The 18,734-nt window shown below is 40.9% G+C and overlaps 2 protein-coding genes across 4 annotated transcripts in view; one reads left to right on the plus strand and one right to left on the minus strand.

The window, feature by feature from the left end:
- Positions 1-9,952, minus strand: part of LOC135245309 (serine/threonine-protein kinase 32C-like) — a 68,918-nt gene extending 58,966 nt beyond the window's left edge. Inside the window, exon 1 of the mRNA XM_064318297.1 lies at positions 9,301-9,952. Within this exon, the coding sequence (XP_064174367.1) occupies positions 9,301-9,382 (82 nt within the window). The 5' untranslated portion in view covers positions 9,383-9,952. The remainder of the gene's footprint in view (positions 1-9,300) is intronic.
- A 417-nt stretch (positions 9,953-10,369) lies between these two features.
- LOC135245310 (leucine-rich repeat-containing protein 27-like) lies at positions 10,370-18,604 on the plus strand. Of its 3 annotated transcripts, none has more exons than XM_064318298.1 (11): positions 10,370-10,562; positions 11,059-11,385; positions 11,573-11,703; positions 11,851-11,909; positions 12,185-12,337; positions 13,115-13,331; positions 14,075-14,212; positions 14,707-14,797; positions 15,046-15,182; positions 17,167-17,269; positions 18,126-18,604. In XM_064318298.1, the coding sequence occupies exons 2-11, from the start codon at positions 11,179-11,181 to the stop codon at positions 18,219-18,221; spliced, it is 1,332 nt and encodes a 443-aa protein (XP_064174368.1). In that variant the 5' UTR covers positions 10,370-10,562; positions 11,059-11,178; the 3' UTR covers positions 18,222-18,604. The 3 variants fall into 3 exon arrangements, with proteins under 3 accessions (XP_064174368.1, XP_064174370.1, XP_064174369.1); XM_064318300.1 differs by having other exon boundaries at positions 11,232-11,385; XM_064318299.1 differs by lacking the exon at positions 10,370-10,562 and having other exon boundaries at positions 10,572-11,385.
- Positions 18,605-18,734: the final 130 nt, after the last annotated feature.

Consider the following 18,734-nt stretch of genomic DNA (forward strand, 5'->3'; position numbering starts at 1 on the left):
CAAAGATGGCACAGCGGGGAGGGATTGCATGTTATATAAAGCAATGAGGTATAACTGAATGAAAGTTGCTGTGGAAATGTAAGGCATTAATCAGGAATATGGTGTGGGACTGCTGTAACACAGCTGACGGTATCTCACATGATCGCTACGTGCGAGTTTGCCATGTTTTCAGCAGTTCTCATTAGCGCCTCTTCCACATTAGCATAATGCTGTGCATTTGTTTTTCTCAGGGGCAGAGAGACCTGGATTTACTCCAGACTCTGCAGGTGTGTGAAAGGTTGTGGCAAGAGGTACAGTTCCACCCCACTGCGCTGACATTCACTCTGTCTCCTGTGTCGCTCTGCACACACACACACACACACACACAATCTCACTCCCGACACATATGCTCTCATATAAACACACCAAATTCATACAAACAGTGTTTTTCCTGCATTGAAATGTCTTACGTGTTTTTTCAAGCTGCATAAGCCATCTATGGGAGAAATCACGCAACTAAAGAAAACACCCGCAAAACAATTAGAAATGGTCCATGCATTTATTGATTCAATTTGGCCAAACTTAACCTGTACTGTTTTTGCCTATATGTGCAGTTTGAACTGAGAAATGAAATTCTGAAAAACCTTTTATGTTGTTACAAGGTACAAGTACAAAAAGCCAATGACAAAAAGGTTTGTGCAAGCATTCTTTGAGTGAATGTATAAAAGCTATTTAAATACATTAAGGTGGCATTTGTGTAGATTCACTAAGTTAAAAAGTTAAAAAGTTTTTTTTAAATACTGCCACTTACAGTGCATAGCCCTTCAATAATTATTTGAATTGTATAAATTTTACATTTTTGCCAGGTGTTTAATTTAATGTATTGTGGTGGTCTCCTGAATAATTTACAGAACTGAATACTCTAAATGTTACTAAATACAGGGAGACAACGCATCAAGTTGATGGTGGCAGTAAAGCCAGATCGACCGCATTCGCTGTCATGCAAAGTCACCACCTAACACATACAAACATACAGAAACATGCACACACACACGTGTACACACACACACGCAAACACACACATGCGCACGCGCACACACACATATGCATGTACACACACGCGAGCACACACACACACACGCACGCAGACACACACACACACACACACACACACACACACACACCTACAGTATAACAGGCACAGACTGGATATTTCCTGAGCGCAGTGGTGTTAATCCAAAGTGTTTTTGACTGATTGGAAGAGCCAAACAGACACCCAAACCGCTGCCCCCCTTCTCAGTGGCACAAACGTGTGCAATCTGCAGCTAATCCCTCTGAAATATACTGTACATGAGCCCATGCTCACAGGCTGCACAGAGCGAGGCCTGCGCATTATAAGCTCTGATAGGCTGCCGCTCCATCTCAAAGAAAGCATGAGTCACATTTCCTCTCCCCTGAGTCACATCTCGCCTACTTTATGACCTAAGTGATGCGTGTCACACATTCCCTGAATCACAGTTTTTTTGGAATCACCGTTTCCTACGAGCCTGGTGCTTTAGAAACCTCCCTGTGCAGAAAGGAGATATAAGGGTCACACAGAAAGAGAGACAGGAAGGGGGACACAGACCTGTCAACATAAATTCAGAGATACAGAGACAGATCCAAGGAGGATATAATTTGGTCACTGTATAACAGGTGAGAGATGAACTTTCTCCTTTGATGTGAAAGATTTAGAAGTATCACAGAAATTATTTTGAGAAATGTGATACTCAAATCACAAAGTTCTCACAACTGGATAAACCTCCAATTATGTTGAAAGAGGGATAGATAGCAGCAACTTCCCAAAAATATGTGACAGTGACATTGTCTGAGAAACAGTGAGACAATTTCCATATATTCCCGAATACATATACACACACACAAACACAGACAACCATGTATACACATATGCAATCACACACACATACACTGTAAAAAAAAATTTTTTTAAGTTTAGAATACTCAATATTTCAACAAAACCTGCTTCACAAATTTCTTCAGTTTTCAGCTCAACTTAGATTTTAAAATTTTGAGTTCAAATTGTGCCAACTAACATTCATTAGTTCAGAAAAATTACATTTCATTGTTAAAAAAACCTTAAAAAGTCAATTTAAAGTTTGAAGTTTTCTAAATGTGAAATTTTAGTTTTCTGAACAAAACAACTAATGAATTTCATTCTGCAGCCCCCCCAGCTGAGCTGCACAGTCACTCTGCAGCCCCCCAGCTGAGCTGCACAGTCACTCTGCAGTTACTATGCAGCCCAGCTGCTTCCCAACTGGAAACACACAGCACACGTGATTTTGGGCTGAGTCCATGGACTCATCTGCAGGGCTACTGAGCAGATCCCCAAGCCACAGGGCAAAAATAGAAACCACACAGAAGGGAGAACATCACATGACTCTTTCCAGTGCTACGCAGCAAAATCTCAATCCAAAATCAACTCTAAAAGAGTACCCTATATGAAAGGACACTTTCACCTATAATTAAACTAATCTGTTGTCTTAAAATGGCATGTGTCTTAATGTGACACTTGCAAAAGCTGTTAACTAATTTTAATCATTTGGAGCTCAGAATCTTAGATTAGAGTGAGTTTTTCCGGGGTCATAGTGTTCTTGGATTAGAGGGTGCTTGGTTCGTAGCTTCTCATTCCCACACGGTGCACTGGCTGGTTTCAGGAAACCGAGAAGCACCCACAGAACACAACCCACACCCAAAACCGATCACATACCGCAACTCCACACCAGGCAGCATGATCGAGCGCTGATCTATCGAGGGTCTCATCACAGCATTAATCAAACTATCTGCTAAATTTGCCTTTTGGCAGCTCTCTGGGACATCAACCTGACAACCGGATTATGACAGAGGTGTTCCTGCCAAGCACTCCTCTAATATTACTGCCTAATGCAGACCATATGCTCTTTTAAAAGCCAATGGGTAACATTTCTCGGCAAACAGAAATCTCATTCGAGCACAATTAGAACAATTACTCACTTGAAAAGGCATTCAGAGTTCAGAGTGGACCAATGGGAAAAAACTTAATGCGATGCGGGGAAAGGGCCTGGTTGGACCAGGCCTTGTGTTCCTAGTCAACATCAAGTGCGCCAAACACAGCTTGGTACAACGGTCACTGATACAAGCCAGTCATCCAGCTAACAGAAATCATTTAAACTGGAACAACGTTTTTGTAATTTTGTAAGAATTTATAAACATTCTTTATTCTGTTTTCACTGACAGAGCCCTGCTAGGCTTAGCCATGCTAAGGGGAGCCATGCTGAAACAAAGCGGGACCTCTCATGCAGTTTACAATTGCTCTGGCTAACAGAGCTCAGGCAGTGATAATGTGCTATGTGAATGTGAATTCAAGGATTTTAATGGTTGTACATTACACAGCTGGAATAAATTGTGCAATTTAATAGAAGCGAAAGAAGTTTAATTTCTCTTAGGATTCATAAACACCCTACTATTCAGGCATTCTGAGATAAAAACATGTTTTACTGCAGCAAATTACCGTGGCGACTTCTACCACTTTTTATGTTAATCTCATCTCCTGAATATCATTGGTCAACTTCAGAAAGAAAAAAATATGCAAATAAAGCACATTTTCTGTGCATTTCTGGGTGCAGACACACACCTATTTGAGAAGACCATGTAAATATTACAGGGCGACTTGCCATTCGATCATTCAGCTATAGCACCACCTCAACAAAATATCACCAAAAACCTTTTTTCTGGCACTGATCTCAACAGCTGTTTCATTACTCTGTTCAGTTGTTATGCATTTAAATGGGCCAGCATTAGTTACCATGGTGTTAGTTTTTTCCACAGAACTAAACAACAACAAAAAAAACAATCCAATAAAAAACAATCCAATGAAATGTTGGTTTAGAGCCAGACCTGAGCCAACGAGTCCAGGTCCACTGATCTGGAATCAGTTCTCTTCTTTCCATCATACAGGCTGCATGGCCAATTCACTGACTCCAGAACAGTGCCATGGTACTCCTGAGCTCTGGAGACCAGACGTCCACAGCCGCAAATGGAGGCTTAATTCACATTCAATACACAAGCAGGTGACTTGATTTTACATGCATAAAAGATCATTGTAAGATATGACCGTGGGGAACATCAGTTATCATCTGAATGATGATAAGGTAGTAAAAGACATTCCAAGACCAGAGGGCCCCCAGTGTGGATGTAGTCTAAGGTAGTCTAAGCCAGAAAACCATCGTTAAACATCCAGATGTCAGGATACATGGGCACATCTTGGACGTAACTTAACTGTAACTTTAAAGTCATAAGAAACATCACTGGATTGGTCTTTAAACGTTATTCGGTTTTCTGGTTCCAGCTAAAAAAAAATAGATTGGTATATGGTCACTGATGTCAATTCAATAGAAAAAGTGAACAATGTTCACTTTGACAGCATTTGTTTGGAATAATAATGAAGCCCCAAGGCTGTCTGGAGGAAACTCTTGTCACATCGCAATTTCAGAATCAAATGGGAGCTGAGTCATAATATTCTTCACTGTTCTTGAAGCATTTATTGCAAGCTAGGGACGCAGTCACAGCAGCACGAGAGCTATTACAAGGGAACCACTGCAGGGGGGCTGTGATGGATGCCAAGCAAGTGTGTGTGTGTGTGTGTCTGTGTGTGTGTGTATGTGGGGGGAAGAGATTACAAGGCTCGGAATAGGCTGGATATGAGCCCAATGCTGCTGGAACTGATAGTCTTTCATTTTTGTGTCATTAATCAAAAGACTTTAATCTGAACAATATATTATTTGTTATGTACCTACTTATGTGTTGATTTGCTTGTTTACTTGATTGTCAGACACAGGCTTATATCATTCACACATACGCAGCTTGATACTTAATGAAGTGACTCAGGAAATGCACCTTAGTCACAACGCAACAGCAGCAACACCGACTATTCAAACACATCGCTTAAGTGCAATAAAACTGAGTCTCCTACCCACTGTTCCACAACGCTACCCTTTTCATACATTCAAACAGCATTGTGCTTCCCCCAGAAAAAAAAAACAAAATAAAAATATAAAGAGAGAAAGTATATGAGCAAATTTTAATTGGCTAGAACTCAAAACCAGACAGAAATGCACTTAAGAAATCTGAGAAAGCTGCAAAGCAAACAGGAAAACAGGGATCTGTATCCCACCTCTGTGGAACAAAGTTTGGGTGTGAAAATACAAGAGGGTGCACTTTCATATCTCTGGTGTATCACAGCTGTATCCTCGAGAAAACAGTTAACAGCTTATTAACAGTAACCTTTATTGCTTCTGCAAATATTCAGCTGCAAACGCAGAGAACAGGCAGGCTATATAGTGCCGTGAAGAAGTATTCGCCCCTTTCCTGATGTCCTCTATTACTGCATATGTGTCACACTGAATGGTTTCAGATCTTTAGAAAAAGTAAATACAAAACACATTTTTTAAAATCATTATTTCATTTATTTAATGAATAAAGTTATCAAACATCATATCACCCATGTGAAAAAGCTGCCATAACTGCAACAAAACGCTGCCTATAATTTGGTATTAGTCTTTCACATCACTGTGGAATAATTTTAGCCCTCTCTTTGCAAAATTGCTTTAATTCAGACAAACCTGTAGGTTTTTGAGCATGAACTGTGCTTTTCAGGTCCTGCCACACCTCTACTTGGTTGAAGTCAGGACTTTGAGAAGAACATTATCCCAAAAGGCTAAGGGATCATCCAGGTGCTTTTATGCAAATGTGAGATGAGCATTGATGTTTCTCTGGGTTAGCAGTGGTTTCCGCCTTGCTACTCTCCCATGAATCCCATTTTTGCCTACTCTTTTTCTTATTGTGGAGTCATGAAAACTGACCTTAGCTGAGGCTACATGCCTGCACTTCTTGGATGTTCTTCTGGGATCTTTTGTGACTACCTGGATGAGTTGTTGCTGCACCCTTGGATACATTTTGTCAGGCCGGCCACTCCTGGGAAGATTCACCACTGTTCCAAGTGTTCTCCATTTGGAGATAACGGTTCTCAGTGTGGTTCGGTGGAGTCCCAGAGCCTTATAAATGGCTTTGTAACCCATATGGATATATTTAAACAACTTTTTTCTCATCTCTTCTGGAATTTGCTTGGATCATGGCATAGTGTGCTTGTAGAAGCTTGTAGTGGCTATTTCACTCTGATGGTAACATTCAATATGAGCGAGGCTTAGATTCAACAGGGATGGCTGCAATCAAGTCTGGCTGTGTTCAATCAGTTGAATCTAATTATCACTTAATTTTGGTTAATTGAGTAACTAAGGGGACAATTACTTTTTTCAAGGGTGATATGGGTGTTTGAAAACTTTTTTCATTAAATAAATGAAATACTTTTTTTAATGTGTGTTGTGTTTACTCAGTTTCCCTTTGTCTAATGTTACATTTTATCCAAAGATCTGGAACCATTCAAGTACGCAATAACAGAGGAAATCAGGAAGGGGGCAAATACTTTTTCACAGCACTGTAAGTGGCCCCAGATAATGGCTGTTTCGTAAAGCAAATATGATGCAATCTCGACTAACGACTTCCTTTATTGCATCTAACCATTTCCTTTAAAACTTCAACGTAATACGCTTAATATCTAACGCAGAGCACTGAACCTTCCGTATAAGATGAGCACTGCTCACCAACATGGAGCCAGCTGTTCTCCAAGCCACAGGGGATAATGCTTCCTGCTGTTTGGTTAACTCAATTTAAAAGTTCAATTCAATTTGTCAATTTTCTGTCAAATGGGGATGTAGTGTAACTGAAGGTCAGGCAGACGGCATCCAATCTCCATCCAAGCAGAAACAGAGGGACCCAGTTGCACTAAGTGGTTCATGGTTGCACGTAGCTCCAGCGCACAGTAAAATCCCTGAAAATTCAATGTCCAAACTGTTAAAAGCATAAATGACCTGTAATGGTGTGTGTGCCCTGCGATAGACTGGCGACCTGTCCAGGCTGAATCCCTGCCTCTCGTCAATGCACACTGGAATAGGCTCCAGCACCCCCCACAACCCTGACCTGGATAAGGGTATGGATGGATGGAGGACCTGTCTCTCTTAAACCACTCATCTAAAATAAGATGAGAATTTGTCTCGTGCTCTTGATCTGTAACCCTCTTTGCTTTCCTCCATCTGAATAAAGCATAGGATGACTGGATATAGGACTGACTGTCCACTCTCTTTTAAAAAAAGGATATGCTCCAGCTCTGGTCAGCTATTCAGAAAAATACAGCCTGAGGCTATCTAAGCTTCACTTCATCATAAGGTACTGAACAGGGCCAGCCCCAAACTATTGGAGCCCCAGGCAAAATTTTCTTTGGAGGGGGGAGGGGAGGGGGGAGGTTGCAGAGGAGTTTGCGATTGCAGGTGGAGGGGCAGAGGGCTAGATTAACACCGATGTCTCCTATGCCTAGAACCAGCTCTGGCACTGGCCAAAAGAGACCAGTGAAAAAAGTGGGAATGTTTTTGCAGAATGAGGCAACAGGGTTGTTCCATTCACACATGACTTCCATGAATAAAAACACTAACAACAAAGAAAGGTCTTTGCACTTTGTTAACTTTACTGACAGAGACAGACAGAAGTCAGGCCATTGCCTGTAGAATGAGCAATTGCACAAATATTTTTCAGCTTTGACGTTGCTGTAATTGGTCTGGGGTCCATAAAGAAAGGTGTATAAAGAAAGCCTCAGTGAAATTAAAAATTCAACATTGTCAACAGCTCCCAGCTGGAAATATGCACAGCCAAGCAAGATCCAGATGCAATCACTTCAGTTTAAAGTACTCCAGAGCAGAGAGTGGGCCAGTACAAGACAGAAGTCATTCAGCCATTCAACTACACATCTGCTGACATAAGAGAGCCAATGATCTTTTACCACTCACATCAGCAGGGGACATGATGCCACAATTTATAAATATAATTCAACGTTCATTTCCCTTTACACAAAGCACACAATTAGAAATATAAAAAAAACTTGTTTAAAAGTTGCTGAAGGCAAGTATTGTGCAGGCACATAAGACTGGGGATATAAAGTGGAGAATATTTCTAAATGGACCAGTTACTTTCCCAATAGCATGATATTATTAGTGGGCTGACCTAAATTTTAGAGCTTTTGAGATGTTTTTTTTCTTCTTCATATTTTCCTCAAGATCTGTAAAGTAGAGTTGTCAGAACTGTGAGATAAGTCGCTGGTAATATTGGATGAAAGGACATTTGAGAACATTCACAATTCACAGAGAATTTTGGTCAAGCTCCAGAACAGGCTCAATTTCATATCCTTGCAGAAAAATGCAAATTAGACTCACCCTGACACTTCTTAGTAATCCATTTTAATTCTTATATTTGTGAATATACCTCACAAATGTGCTTTTTGTTGAAAAAATCCATAATTTTATTTATTTAGGCACCAGTACAATTCCCCATATATACTGCCTTAACATATATAGTAAGCAAAAACAAAAGGTATTTTCTCCCTAATGTCCATAAGAATAACATTTCCATTGAAAAGCGCACATTAGACTTCTTATTTGATCATGCAATGCCTTTCTTACATTTTACTTATTCTATGTAAACATAATGTTTTGAAGATATCATATTGAGCAGTCACAACATCTTTTCTTTCTTGATGCAACACTAAAAACGAAAATTATACTGACGTGCAATTCGTAGTTTGAATCGAGGGATGTTCCAGCAGCATTTGATGTTGAGTGGTTACAAGTTACAATACAAAATGGCACTGTGTAACTAATTAGACATGTGAACTCATAAAATACATTGGCCAATGTCTGTAATTCCATGTGATTCGAGGTAGAATTATATTAGTATATCATTTATTTGTAAGTTTTATAATGAATTTTTTGCTTTCTTTTGATGTGTTTATTTATAATTGTTACTGCAGGCTTCCTAATATGAATCCACGGACAGCAAGGGCCATTCATGATTTCAATGAACTCCTAAATATGGCCTAAGAGGATTCCAGACAGTGCACATACAGTCAAACAAATCTAGAAAATTAAAAACAATGTACAAATGTACAGATCGTCGCTACGAATTAAGTGTCAGCTAGTTAGTCGGTTGCATCGTTTTGAGAGCACAATATTCGAGGGAGCGCCCTCGAACGCGAAACAAGTGCCATTCAGCAAAGAGATTACTCAGCCAAGTTCGCGTGTGTTGTTGGCATTATTTATTCTAGGGGGGCAGGTTTTAAACTGAAACCGATCGAAATCAGTTGTCAATAATAATACAGTGCTTTCCTTCGCATCCTATACTTACCATCTTCCTTTTCGTCGAAGACCGGTCTCTTTGAAGAACTGTTCGCTCCCATTCTCTTCTTCCACTTGCCCCAGTGAAACATTGATGCAGGAGCTCAGATAGCATTCCTCACTTTGTAAAGAACTAACAGTGCTGTGCAGTACACGTTTAAATGTAACATCACTCTTTAAACGGCATCTCTGAATAGCACTTTTGTTGCATGTGTGCTGGTTAGGCTGATCTACTGTGCTGGAAACATCAAAGCAAACACGAATGATTCTGCAAATACTGTAATAAATTCGAAGGCTATTTATATATAATTTTCAAAAAGAGTGCGCTGGTGTAGGCTAGACGAAAAACTATTTTTTCCTTCTGCCTTGCTTTTCAGCTCACATTCACGAGCGCATTGATGTCCGATGTCTTTCTCGCGCAGTAATGCTACTTAGATCTGACGAAGCCCGTGGGCTCGCGCTGTAGTGATGCTGCTTGTGGGAATCAGTGGAGGTTTATCGTCTGCAACTACAGTATTACCGAACTGCAGTCAGCTCCAATCTCATCAGCTGATAGGTGGCGCCAGACCGTGGAGTGGGGGAAAGTGTTAACACTTTAACTACCCCGGTGAAAGCATATGAATGAACTAACAAATAAGTAGAAATGAAGCCCGAATAAATGTATGTATTTATGAAAATTTCAAAGACTACTTGAGTCATTCTCTTGCAGAAAAAAATATTTCACAAAGATAAACAATCGCAATTTAAAAAATATGCTATGCGTTTATAAAAAACGAATATATAGGGAAATTGAAGGACCAAAACAAGTTACAGGAGTAATAACTTCATTATATATGTATAAGCTAAATAATAGTCGCTTGTATACACCGCCAGGAAACCATTTTTACAAAGGCGTTTCAATTCTTCATTATTAGACTGAGCACGATAGACTATTAGCTACTTCAGCCTTGTATTAAAATGTTTGATTCAACATAAGTATTGTTATACGAGCCGTGCAAATTCATGTCACAAATATAAACGTGGTGAAACGCGTTTGCTACGGTCAGCAAAACGACAGCTTTTGGTCGGCCATAGAAGTGACTAGTACTCTTGGATCATCCCAGCCGCCGTAGTTATTGCCATGGAAACAGTGCATGGCTACATGCTACTGTACACGAAGTCATTAGATAAATTGTCCACCTGGCAAATTAACATGAAATGTAGCTAACTGTTTTCAGAACTTGGTCACTGACACCTCCAATATTGCTAAATTCGGATACAAAAAGGAACAGTGTAAGTACCAGGCAAGTGCAATAGCAAGCATATTCAATCCTAAACCTAAGACCATTGTAACACTAAGTTTAACAACAGCATTAGATAATTTGATGTCCAGGCACATTGGCTAAGTTAGCTACCCAGTCTGTTAGCTACTAGCTGTACTAGCTACAATGTCCATCCCAATATTCAGTAACGTTAGTTGTTTGCTAGTTATTGTTACTCGGAGTCTGCATTGAGTTAGACCACATGTTTACATCCAGATACTGTAAAGTATGTCCCATGCAACAAACCTACTCTACATCAGGTGAAGCAGCTGTTGCTGAAAAGCTAAAGTTAACTGTGCTGCATAGTGTCAGCTGTTTGCTGTGATAGTAGCTAGATTACCTAATGCTACTGCGCGTACTGTGGGTAGTTTAAAAGCTATGTATTTGTTCATTCGTTAAATGTTTTTTATTGCTAGCCAAATGTTTTACGAAATGTATAGCCGGCTAACGCTGTTGCTCGTCTGTAGGCTAGTTCTTCCGACTTTTCTATCTTCGGGGCTACATGCTAATGACAGAGGGTGTGCTGGGAAATAAATAAGAATCGAATTCCGTCCTGACGAAAAACTAAGAACAAAGAAAACACCTCAATGGCATATCTGGAGCACAAAACAAGCGCACTGCGCTTACTTTCCCCAACAAGCGGTGACCAGACGCCGTCCCTCTCCGTGTGCTCACCACCCGTGAAGGCGGAGGAAATGCAGATCACCCAGGAGGTCACTGCTGAGACGCTGTGTTTGAGCAGGAGAAAGCTGAAGCACATCGAGTACAGTATTTTGAAGATTTCTGCGATTAAAGTAAATATAATTGTTGTTGATTTTGTTGTTGTTAATAACACGTGTTTGTATTAACACTGTCATCGCTGCATTTTGTTTAAGTGTAAATTACATTCTTGTTCTTGTAAATAGTTTAGTGTTGTTTATGCTACAGTAGTAATCTAGGTAAATTGTATTTTGTGTCCATCTTCTTTCCTCTTTTTTCAAGCATTTATACCTTGAAGGAAATGAAATCTCCATCCTTCCTGGAACATTATTTAGTAGCTTGCCAAATCTGGTGTGGCTGGACCTAAGGAACAATCAGATCACCCAACTCCCCCTTGAAATAGGGCAGCACAGGTATGCACAGGTTCTTTTTTTGTGTGAAGATCTTTACTTAAATAACCCCTAAGCAGAGGAAAAGACGACTGGTATTGTATTATTTCTTATGCACCTGTCTATATTCTGTCATCATTTTGCATTACTGGATCCTATTGAATTTTTTAGGGTTCTGAAAACACTCCTCCTGGAAGGAAATCCCATAGGTGAACTTCCATTAGAACTGGGTTAGTTCAACCATTTTCTTTTCTCAATCTGGGGTCATGTGGATGTAGTGCATTCCACTTTATCTCTGAGGGGTGATGTGCTCTATGAAAAAATGTGCATTGGCTGGGTTGCCATGTGTAGTTCAATTAATCAATAACATGTCTCCAGTTCTTGGTTACACCACATGTTTTAGAGGCACAGTGACATCTCTCTAGTGCTTTATGTTTTAAGTGAATTGTTTTTTACTGTTTTGCTGGGCCTTGGTTGTAAAATTCCTGGTGTTATTGGTTTTCAGGGAATCTGGTCACTCTAAGAGCATTGAGTCTGAGGCACTGTCCCATCAAGTTCCCACCACAGGACGTCCTGTGTAAGGGGGTGCAGTGCATCCTCCAGTTTTTGCGGAGAGCACTGGCCGAGCGACCGGTAAGCAGGAGGAATGCTGTCCCAGGTATGGAACTGAAACGAGCAGCAAATGAGGACCCCCTCATGCATGATCTGACTATGTGTATGTATCTGTATATACACCCTGCACTTAATGGCTCGCATACACACACACCCACACACACAAGCACATGCACATAAGCACTTATGTGCGCATACACACGTGCACGCACACGCGTATTCACACTTCCATCAGTTATGTTGGACAAATTGAAAAGTGAAGAAGGTTCAGTGGTGCTATTCCTCTTCCTCTGCACACTGCGTATAAGGTTTTGTGCAGTTCTCATCCGGAATATTTTTGGACAGATAAAGTGATCAATAACTGCCTCCTCTTCCATTCCTCCACTCCCGCTGTTGTGTCTGCTCAAGCCCTGTCAGCCTTCTGCCAGCCAAATGTACCTGACACATTTCAGAATAACAAAGTGCATCAATAGGAAGGGGCTTTTTTGATGAATAGAACAGGGGCAGAAAGGGTGCAGTTTTATTCACAATATTAAACATTTGTCCTGCCCCAGACATATGCTCCACATAAGAAGAAAAATAAATACTACTACTACCTCTAATAATAATAATAATAATAATCATGAATTATATTTATTAAGAGAAAATATCCAGAAATAATCCAGAGCACTGGATTGCAAGTGTTTGGGAATTCAGCATCACGAGACCATACAGAGACATTATATTCCGGTCACTGTTTTCTGATTGCACTTGTATTTGATCTGGGCATTGCTGGCTGAAGTGATTGCGGTTTGCAGTGGTGCGTCTGTTCTTTGCTCTGCAGCACTGGCAAAGGTGCCCCCCATTGAGAATCTGCAGCTGAGTTCCCTCGACTGCTCAGAGGAAGCAGCCGACTCAGCCGAGCAGCAGAGGTTCGAGCAGCTGAAGCTGAGGATGATGCAGATAGAGAGGGCGGAGTCTGGGCAGGGCGGCCCTGCACGCCCCAGGGCGGTACAGAGCGAGGGAGGTCTGAGAGGCCACGCCCTGCTCAACACAAGAAGGTAAACAACAAAGATGAGATCCCGAGGCTTCATAAACCCTAAAGTGAGAGGAGCTATCATATGCTAGCTGATGTGGACCGATCGTTCTGTTTAGCTGTGATGAGCTGATTGGTTCCAACATAGTATCAGTAAATTGACAGCTTATGTTTTGTGACACTCACTCAGTAAAAGGAAAGGGTGTGAATCTGAGGGACTTTGCGATGGGACAGGTCTTAACTACAGATCAGGATATATTGCTAACTGCCTAGCTAGAGCATAACACTGTTGAACTTGTTGAGTAACTTTATTTTGCAGTAAGGCTGTGGTATATCAAATGTTTTATAGCCTCTATTTTTTAGCACTCCAAGCTACAATGTTCCAGCTATAATGTAAGTAGGTTTTTTTCTGCTGTGGGACAGCTTGCATAATAGACGACACCAGGGAGTGTGGAGTAGGCTACTTTGCAAATTCTATTTCACACTTCATTTTCTGGTATGAACCATAGATTTTTGTTGCCTGAAAATAAATTAATAGAAGACATTGCATCTGTTTTTATCTCAAAAGACATTCCACACTATCACCAAGATGGTCACATAAGAATTCGGAATTTTACTTTTGTACATGTCATGCTAAGGGTATAACTAATGTTTGTTTTATCTTTGACAGGGTTATTACTGAAATGCAAGCATCGGTTGAGTTCTGTAGGGGACTGTGTTTTATGGAGAACATAAAGCACCTCTTTATCCTGCTTTATTGTCCTACAGGAAAATGGATCTGGCAAAGGGCACCTTTCCCGACCTGCTGCTGTGCAATGCTCGACACTGGAAGAGATCCGAGGAAGGGAAGCGAGCCGCCATGCGGAAGATGAAAGAAAAGCAAGAAATACTCGAACAGCGAAGGAAGTATGCTACTGTGAAGTTGTCATTCTGCGTGACCTTGTATTACAGTTCACAAAATAGTAAAAGCATTATATAGATTAGATAATATTTTAATAGTAATTGTTATAATTTTTGTTTGATTTGACGAGGCTGTGATTACATTATGTTTTAGGCATTTAGCAGACGCACTAATCCAGAGCAATTTGCACGGCTTACATTCTTTGCACACACAGCCCGTTTATATAAGTGGATAAACACCGAGTGGATTCAGGTTAAGTACTATGGTCAGGGGTACAATGGTAGTGCCCCTCTTGGGATTCGACCCTGCAACCTCAGACGTGCATACCCGGTTCCCTAGCCATTATGCCACGCTGCTGCCCTGATGCTTCTGGTGCTTTTTATTCTGCTGCTAATTGGACATGCATGTCGCCCAAGGGTCAGTGCCAGGGCATCCACGTGTTCTTCTCACGCCCTTGGTCCTTGACCTCCTTTTCCCATGATCTCATCCCGTCTCCTAGAGACCAACTGCTCCTGCGCGAGTGGAGGTCAGAGGCCTGGATCAGGCAGGAGAGGGCAGTCCTGGAGAGCAGGAGGAGAAAAGCAGAGGAGGTGCACTCTTCTTTTTCTCCCATTTTTCTCTTTTTCTCCCCACCAGCACCCAGAGCGCCATACATATGCATACATCACCACCCGCAGTTATGCACTCGGGCCCAACAAAACGCATAAACAGCCGAGAAAGCACAGGAGCATCCACACACACTTCAGCATAAAGAAACACTCATTAGCATCCACAGCCACTCAGGAGCTCAGCATCCCAGTCTGTCTTGAATAGAAATGTGTCATTTTGGCCTTTGCAGGTACTGAAGAAGGCTCCCTATGCAACTGAGCCTCCATGTGAAATGGAGGATAATGCAGAGCACCTTACCCACAATGTACTACAGCATGAGCCCAGAATGAAATCACTGGGATCTCTAAAGGAACAGGAGGAAATGAGGTATAGTCCTAGCTATCAACACATTCCTTCGAATTGCAGGAATATGATTGTTTCTTGTGCACATCACGGCAAAGTAATTTTGAAAGTCTGCATTAGCATTCCCTTTCCACAAGCAATTTTACACTTGGTATTTCAGTCTGATGCTGTCTTCAGTGAACAAACAGTTCTTGAATGTAATATATATTTAACTGGTGTCAGTGAATGTTTACATGCTCAATATTTGGTAATCCGTAATGGATTCATACCGAATGAACAAAGCAACTGTTTGTATGATAGCAAATCAGGTGGCCTGTTGGGAGTTAATGTTTATATATCTAAGCATATAATCTGAATATAATCATTTCTGACTTTCCTGTCTGCATCATCAAAGATGAACAACATTTCTCTTTGTATGCTTTGCACTTAGTTGCCATTTTTAACACTAGAAACCATTACCCCACTATTGAAACAGTTGCGCCGTTGGAATTTACCAATGCAGTGTGGAAACAGCACTTTATTAGCTAATTCTCTCCTGTTGAATTGTTTATCTACCTATTAAAAGGTACAACGAGCTCCATAATTTTTGGGACAAAGACTATTTTTTTCTTGATTTGGCTCTACTCCAAAATTTTAGATTAGTAATCAGGCAATTAAAGTACAGCTTTTCAGCTTTTATTAAAGGGTATTGTTTAAACATTTTGGACATGTAGAAATGACATCAATTTGTACACATAGACCCCCCCGCCCCCATTTGAGGGCACCATGATTTTTGGGACAAATGGTTTCAGTATCTAGTTTTGATTCTAGGTTTTTGGCTGCCTTGAGTCTGTTATTGGCATTTGTGAACATGAGGACCAGAGTTGTGTCAAGGAAGCCATTATGAGACTGAAAATAAGAAGAAGAAAAAACAATCAGAAACACAGACCAAAATAAACTCTTTGGAACATTGTTAAGAAGAAAGAGAGCACTGTGAGCTCAGTAATCACGAGTGCCCGGTAGGCCAAGGAACACATCTATAGTTGATGACCGAAGAATTCTCACCATAATAAACTAAAAACCCCGCAAACGCCTGTCCCACAGATCAGAAACGCTCTTCAAGAGACATGCGTGGATGTGTGAATGACTACTGTTTGCAGAAGGCTTCACGAACAGAACGACAGAGGCTACACGGCAAGATGCAAACCACAAAAATAGGATGCTAAGATACAGTTTGCTAAGAAGTACCTAAAAGAGGCTGCAGATTTCTGGAAAAAGGTCTTGTGGACAGATTAGACAAAGATTCACTTGAATCAGAGTGATGTCAATAGCAATGTGTGGTCATTAATGAAAAGTGCTGTAATTTCTACATGCTGAAACCAAAATGAATAATACTACCTGATAAAAGCTGAGAATCTGCTCTTTAGCCACATGTGAATTGTCTGATTACAATAAAAAAATTGTGGAGTACAGAGTCAAATCAAGAAAAAATGTCTTTTTCCCAAACATTAAGGAGCTCACTGTATTCCATTGGAGCTGTTCATATGAGGGACTGAAAGAGCATTCATTCAGTTTATTAGTAGAATATTAGATCGTATTAGATTAGATAGATAAATTAGATCGTGAACACAGTCACTGTGCAGGCTTCCAATGAAGGTATTAATGGAATGTGTACTCAAAGATCTTTGGGGACATCTAGTGGAATAACTTTTAAGGTGCAGCATTTTCTGTAAGCTACTTGTAGAGAGCTGCGTACCGTACAAAGTAAAACTGCGAAGTGTGGTACTGCATTAACCAGGGGTCACCAATTGTGGCCCTGAGGGGCCACAGGATCTGCTGGTTTTGTTTTCACCTTAACATCAGCATTGTATTAGACCCAGGAAAGTCAGGTGGAGTGGGAGAACTGTAATCACCTGCTTTAAGTGGCCCATTAAGAGCTGAGTAACAACAAAAGCCAGCATGTCCTGAGGCTCTCCAGGGCCAGGGTTGGGCAACACTCTCATCCAGTCCATTGTCTGTGTGATCCAAGAGTGACCCGGGACAGGGATCTGGAGCAAAGGATTCGAACACGCGTCCAGATGATGCAGGAGAGGCACAGGAGATCAGGGGGCTCCGCGCAGGAGGAGATGGGGGTGAGGTCCCAGAGCAGTCCCATGTGGGGTCACGTGTGAGGGTTTCAGATCTGTGTTGTAAAGCAGTTATTTTCAGCACTAAATGACAAAGTCAGTAAACGATTGATTGTTGTCCCCCATGCATTGTGTGGCATCCAGTCTGTATGATAAAGGGGGGGGGGGGGGAGCTCTATGTGGTAATTAATGTGACACTTGTCGCCAAAGTGTGGGGGGAGGGGAGGTGGGCTGTAGTCACCTCAGATAAGAGGCCCGAAGGAAAAACGTGATGAGATGGCTCTTTATCAAAACTATGCATGCATGAGTTTGTTTCCCAACCGAAAAAAAGCCAAACTGACTGAAATATTTAAAGGAGAATGGAACCCCGCCTGCATGCCTGTCTGTCAGCCTTGTTCATGGTTTGGCTGTGTTTGGTGTCTGTCTGCTCGAGATAACATTCATGTATGTGTTTGATGAGAGATAAGGCGTCATTCTTCACATTTTCGATTTTATAATAAAGGCCAAACTGCAAAGCTAGCCAATCGCTTTCTAGGTGATAAATTCTAGTAATGTGAATCTATTCTGTCTAAAGTAAGAAACATTGTATTAATGTGTGTTTTTAAAAAATATATGTTAATGTGTCAAAAATGTTTAAAAATGAAACATTTTAATTTTTTCACACATTTTTTGCATTTTGTGAAATATTCACAGTATGCCAATATTAAATATGCGAATATAATGATGTTGAATTTCACTGTGGGGAATATATTTTAATACAGTTAAATATTTTGATTTTCTGTTTGAAATCCATATTCGCAGGTTCACAGGTACATACCGGTTCTTCTTCAGTGGTTTTTTTTTTTATCTCAACCCCCTACAGGTGAAACTGTTACAGCAGGAAGCTGCAGCAGAACAGGAGCACGAACACAAGAAAGCTTATCGATTCACTGCTTTCACTGGAGAGGAATCGCCGTGAAGCTGCACAGCCTGTACCCTCTCCGTATGCTGCTATTCCTGTACTGCGTTACACTATGTCATATCAAACTGCGGTCAGACCATGAGAGCGGATCTGGCTCGCTCGGCTTGCCAGCCTGTCCCTGTCTAATGGCATTGTTCTGTGGAAGCCTGCAGCTGTTTTCTGTTACTGGTGTTGACGACGGGAGATACTGTGAATTGTTTGTGTTTGAATCAAAGGTGAAATGAGTGTTGCTGTTCTTTTTGAGAGCGCATCTTTTTAATGTATCATGCAAGGACGTTTCTGATGTAATATAACCATCGTAGCTCAAATGTATTTAATAGAGAATTGCTTTTTATCACTGGCCATTTTGGTGACTATTTTAAATTTCTCTTCTCTCCATACCATGTTGTATGTGTTATGAATTCGCGCCACTTTTTTCTGAAATGGTCTCTGTCAAGCACTCTGACACCTGCACAGTGTCCCCAGTTTACAAATGCTAAGCAATATAATTTCAGAAGGGTTCTTAATTTG

The sequence above is a fragment of the Anguilla rostrata genome, chromosome 18 (genome assembly GCF_018555375.3).
Source record: "Anguilla rostrata isolate EN2019 chromosome 18, ASM1855537v3, whole genome shotgun sequence".
Classification (NCBI taxonomy): domain Eukaryota; kingdom Metazoa; phylum Chordata; class Actinopteri; order Anguilliformes; family Anguillidae; genus Anguilla; species Anguilla rostrata.

Excerpts from the sequence above, each read along its gene's own strand:
- LOC135245310 (XM_064318298.1), top strand. The coding sequence starts at position 11,179 with ATGGCATATCTGGAGCACAAAACAAGCGCACTGCGCTTACTTTCCCCA. Across the intron at positions 14,798-15,045 it reads GGAGGAGAAAAGCAGAGGAG|GTACTGAAGAAGGCTCCCTA; the intron begins GTGCACTCTTCT and ends TGGCCTTTGCAG. Across the intron at positions 15,183-17,166 it reads AAGGAACAGGAGGAAATGAG|AGTGACCCGGGACAGGGATC; the intron begins GTATAGTCCTAG and ends GTGTGATCCAAG.